The following is a 5,357-nucleotide window of genomic DNA, read 5'->3' as shown; positions in this document are numbered from 1 at the left end:
TAACCCAACTAGACCCCATCATCACCTAACCCAACTAGACCTCATCACGACCTACCTAACTAGACCTCATCATCACCCAACTGAACAAGACCTCCTCAGGATCCACCCAACTAGACCTCCTCATGACCTAACCCAACTAGACCCCATCATGACCTAAGCCATCTAGACTTCATCATGACCTAAACTACCACATTGAGGCAAAAAGCACAGAAATGGAACTTTTTTTTTCTTTGCATTGCAATATTGCCTAGTTTCACAAAGAATTAAGAAGATGAAGAAGACAGATGCACTAGAGAAGTCACAAGGGGCAGAGATAAGCAGTACTGGACACTAGCCCCTATCTGTTCTCAGACTGGAGGGTCCCTCCCCATCCTGCTCCACCAGCTTCCTTCTGCCACTAGCTCAGGACCAGCAGGCCTTCAGAGGGGACCTACTGCTCCTTTTGTTCACAATTTGACGTCACTTTGTTTTTTTAATTTTTAAAAAATTTATACATTTGAGAGAGAGAGAGCAAGAGCAGGGGGGCCGGCCAGAGGGAGAGGGAGAGGGAGAAGCAGACTCCCCACTGAGCGGGGAGCCCGACCGGGGCTCGATCCCAGGACCCCGGGATCATGACCTGAGCCAAAGGTAGACGCTTAACCGAATGACCCACCCAGGCGCCCCCTTGACATCATTTTTATCAAGTCATCCCAGATGGTGGCAGAAATCCAAGACAGGGCAGGGGTCTCCCAGGGACCCACGTCCTTCTGCTCACATGCCTTGTCTCCCTGATGTGCTCAGGTCACAGGGAGAGATAAACACATCACAGGGATGCTAAAATTGAAGAGGAGTTCCAGAAATGCACACTCAGATGGGTCCCCTGTCCTGCAGCACCCCCACATCTGTGAACAACTGCTCTTCATCTAGGGGGGTAGATATGGATGTTGGTAAAGACTGTCCTTGCAAGGACTTGTCAAAAACTGATCTATCATTTCCACATCAATTCAGACAACGGGACCTGGACACATCCCTGAAGAAAAAAACACTGGTGAGGAAAAACAACAGTGAGGTCAACCAAGAAGTAATCGTCCCCTCCCAAAGCCTGGCAAATATACACCATTCTACAGACCAGGTTGCTCATGAGAGCAAGATGCCTATATGGGTCCATGAGGGAGGAATCACTGTAAAAAATTGCACTTTTTCAAAGGAGTGACACATGGGAAGGGCCACGCAATACAAAAATTTTAAATTGTGGAGTCATGTTTTGCAAAAGTGAAAAAAACCCTCAAAGTTAGGAGCATGAGTTCATTTGATTATAGGAATGAAGGAACAGGTAAGTATACTCATGTGAGCCATGCCTCTCTGAGGACAACAGAAAGGCCACACTGGCTAGACCTGGGGGTTCCCCATCTGGGTTAAGAGCCGCCTCGGAGATCCCCTCCACCATGGAACTCAGGGGGTCTGTGAGTTTTAACACCAACAATCAACATCATCATGGTGGCCAACCCCCAATGGAATGTGGACAAGACACAGAAGTATGGGCAGGGTCTATGACTTGGCCACCGACACAAACCAGAGATATTTTCAGACCCAAGTTCAGGTGTTGAAGCTGTCTCAAAATAAAGTTTAAGATCATCACAGCTTCCAATCAGTAGGAGTTACTGAACCTGCCAGTAAGTCACATTATTTGTCCTATAAAGATTTCGTGTCTACGATCACATGGCAAGTTTGTGTTCTTACATATTTTTATATCTGCATCTCAATCTCATTTGGTTTATAATACTACAGATTTAGTTTGTGCATTTAGGCATCACTAGACACCAACGGGGTCCAAGGACCAAGCTTGTCAAGAGCCAGGAAGAAGTGGAACACATTCATATTTAAGTACCCAGCCCCAACTATTGCTTCTGACCCAAAATTATCCTTTAAAAAATGATGGCGGAGAAAAGTTGGAGGAAGAAAATGGGAGAAAGGAAGAAATAAATCATTAATGAATAAGTAAAGGACCATGGGTAATGTTACATAGAAGGTCTTAAGTGAAAGCAATCCTTAACAGCTAAAACCAGACGTATAATATGATTTCTGTAAAAACACGACACCATAAAAGGTATTAATTAAATGAGAATGATGTCAATGGGGGACATAATTAGCATGAAGTGTTTTTTTTTTTCTTTTCCAAAGGTGATGTGCACCATATTATTTTTCGCAGCGGATTAAAAATTCTATCTCCAATTCACTGGGAAAATTAACAAAAGTACAATGGGTTCATTTGAACTCTGTTCCCTTCCCCAGGCAAAGAAAATCCCTTCATTTTCCAAGAGGAGTTACACCAGGATAAGGAACAGAGAGAGAGTCTCAAAAAGAAGAATGGACAATGTAGTGTCTATGGGATGCAGTTGCAGAGGAAGCCAGTCTTTGAAAACCTGTTCAGAGTCTACACTGGGCTATGTTCTGTCTTCCCCAAATTCATAGTTGAAGCCCAGACCCCATAAGTGCTCAGAATGTGACCTTATTTGGAGAGGGAGTCTTTAAAGAGGTGGTTAGGTAAAATGAGGTCAGTGAGGTGGGTCCTCATTGCACTAGGACCGGAGTCCTTATAAGGACATCCTTAGGTGTTTCCCAGATCTGTTTTACCTATAAGCAAATCACTGTTTCTATATAACCGAACAACTGGGTATCTTCCATTAGCCAACAATACAATCATCACCTATGATCACATGCATGCCGAGTCTCGCCAGATGCTTCGCTGTGGAGTAGCCGATTCCATCCGTGCCTCCAGTCACTATAGCAACACGGCCAGGTTGTGGGGCCAAAACTGCAGAAGAAGAAAAAGAAAAAACAAATCAAAGTGAGTTTTAGAAGTGGAGTCCACGTATGGAAGAATTCAGCCACAGGAGAACGCCCCATGGGCCCTGGGTGTCGTGGTTCGGCATCTGTGGTTGGATTCCTCGTGGATTCCTGCAGGCTCCAGAGACAGGAATGTAATAGGGTGGATTAGCCCTGAGTCATTCCAGCCTGGCCAAAGACACCTGATAAATGCTTGCTCATCCCCAGCCAAGGGCTTGGCAGGAACCGACTGGAGTATCAGCAAAATGACTGGCAGAAAGGTGGGGAGCAAGCATGGGAGTAGCGTTTACGAGCGCAGATGAGAGTCCAGGGTCAATGCTCCCAGGCAACATGGGACAGGATGTAGGTTTTACTATTACTCAGGTATGGAGAAGGACAACAGACCAGGTGATGAGTGCCTGTTGTTGCAAAGCTAGTTTGTTGCACACAGTTCCCAAGACGAGGTGGCATGCCGTGCCACGACGCACCACGGGGCCACACGGGGAAGCAGCAGGGTGGGTCAGGAGGCAGAGGGACACAGAAATGTGGACAGGAGTCTTTATTGTGGAAAGAAATGGGTCAGGGAAGCAGGTTCAGCAACTTCAGCATGGGCTGGTGTGAATAATTTCAGTAGATTCTGGGTCACAAGGACTGTCCCTATGTGTGTGTCCCTGGCCCTGCGGTGATTTGTGTGGGTAGGGTGGACAGTGGCCAACAATGTGGTCACGGACGTGGTGGGCAGAGGGCTGTGAATTGCCTGGTTTGCACTGGAGAAGCAGAGGGAGAGGAAGAGAAAATCTCAAGCAGACTCCATGCTGAGCACAGAGCCCAATGCGTGTCAAGAGTCAGACCCTGAGATCTCAAGACCCTGAGATCATGACCTGAGCCAAAACCAAGAGTCAGACGCTTAACCGACTGAGCCACCTAAGCGCCCCAAAGATGAACTTTTTAAAAACGGTGTTGGGACACATAAATAGACATTTGGAAAAAAGGCAAAATTAGACCAATACCTCATATAGTACACATCAAAATTAACCAAGGGGTAGAAGTTACACAATGAACATATTAGGGGAAAAAAGCATGTATCCATCTATCTTTAACCTCAGAGTATGAAACAGCTTCCTAATTATAAGTCAAAGTTGAGAAGAATAAGTAGACAAATTTCCCTACTAAAATAATTTTGCATGGAAAAAAAAACCCCACGCCCTTAGAAGTTAGAAGTAAATGATAAATTAGAAAAAAAAATTTGCAACCGTGATCACATGCAAAGGGCTATTTTCCTAATATGTAAAGAGTTCTTACAAATCAAGAAAAACAACACCCTATGAAGAAAATGGGTGAACATAATTGTGTATATGAAAACATACAACATGGTCCTTACAAAGGTGTGTGAGTTTTTACCCAAAAAGAGAGATGTTCACAAAAACTCACTGAGACACCATCGGACTCGACAAGCCCAAGCACTGTGACACCACACTTCTCTGACACAGTGCTGGTGAGCAGGTGCTTGTGTATGCCGTGGGTAGGAATGCGAGAGGGGAAAGTCCCAACATGGGTAGGGATCCTCGGGCAATATCTAGTGCAACCTGAAACGCATTCATCCATTGATGAAGCAAAATCACTTCCAGGAATGTGCCCTGGAAATCCACAGTGGACCCCACGTTTCTCACTGCAGCCATGTCCCTGGTGTCCACAGTCACAGAGGGAGCAGTCCTGAGTGGCCCAAGCGCAGGTGAGAAATTCCACCTGCAGTCACGATGGGCCGGGAAGACATCCATCACATTGGAAAGGTGATCATTTCGGGGTTCTCAAGCTCACGGTGGTGCTCCCGACTGGTACGTTCATGACCCCTACGATAAACCATGATGGTATTAGGGAATAATGCTCTGAAAGAGCTCATGGTTCTGTGGGACATCATGCAAGCACTAAGTGCTTGTGTGCGCTTCTAAGTGTGGTATCCACACCCATGGAGGAGGCCTCTCCACTGTTGGGAAGAATCCCCATGCAACATGGAGGCCATTCCCAGTCAAGACTTAGTCTCAGACATATGGGCCCAGGGATGGTCATCTGTGCTCATGGTCCCATCTAGACAGCTTTTGTGTGCCCTACGTGGGAAGAACAACCCTTTGCACCTGCACACTTTGGCTGGCCTCCTCCCCCCTCAGCCAGTGTTGCCCGGGCACACACATCTTGTCTCAGGTTCCCTGTTCCTCACTACCTGGCCCAGTGGCAGGTGCCAGGCTGGTGTTCCATGAATGTTCATTGACTAAATTAATGAGCTAACCCATCCATTGCTGGATCAAGCAGAGATGGAAGGCCACTCCCTACCCTGAAACAGCAAAGGAAATGTGCCACGATGTAAATGTGGGTGTCTCCTCCCCTAAAATTCCTATGTCGAAGGCCAACCCTCCAAGGGATTGGATTTGGAGGGTGGAGGTGGGGGTTCTTTGGGAGGTGATCAGGTCATGAGGGTGGAGGTAGGGGGTGTTTGGGACGTGACCAGGTCGTGAGGGTGGAGGTGGGGGTCTTTGGGAGGTGATCAGGTGATGAGG

The 5,357-nt window shown here is 46.8% G+C and overlaps 1 protein-coding gene across 1 annotated transcript in view; it reads right to left on the bottom strand.

Moving 5' to 3' along the window:
- The window catches only part of DHRSX (dehydrogenase/reductase X-linked), a 118,237-nt gene extending 115,400 nt beyond the window's left edge, over positions 1–2,837 (bottom strand). The window contains exon 1 of the mRNA XM_044911675.1: positions 2,687–2,837. Within this exon, the coding sequence (XP_044767610.1) occupies positions 2,687–2,702 (16 nt within the window). The 5' untranslated portion in view covers positions 2,703–2,837. The remainder of the gene's footprint in view (positions 1–2,686) is intronic.
- Positions 2,838–5,357: the final 2,520 nt, after the last annotated feature.

Source organism: Neomonachus schauinslandi, chromosome X (assembly GCF_002201575.2).
Source record: "Neomonachus schauinslandi chromosome X, ASM220157v2, whole genome shotgun sequence".
Taxonomy (NCBI): Eukaryota; Metazoa; Chordata; class Mammalia; order Carnivora; family Phocidae; genus Neomonachus; species Neomonachus schauinslandi.
The sequence above is the reverse complement of the archived record's forward strand: the minus strand, read 5'-3'. Positions and strand labels throughout refer to the sequence as shown.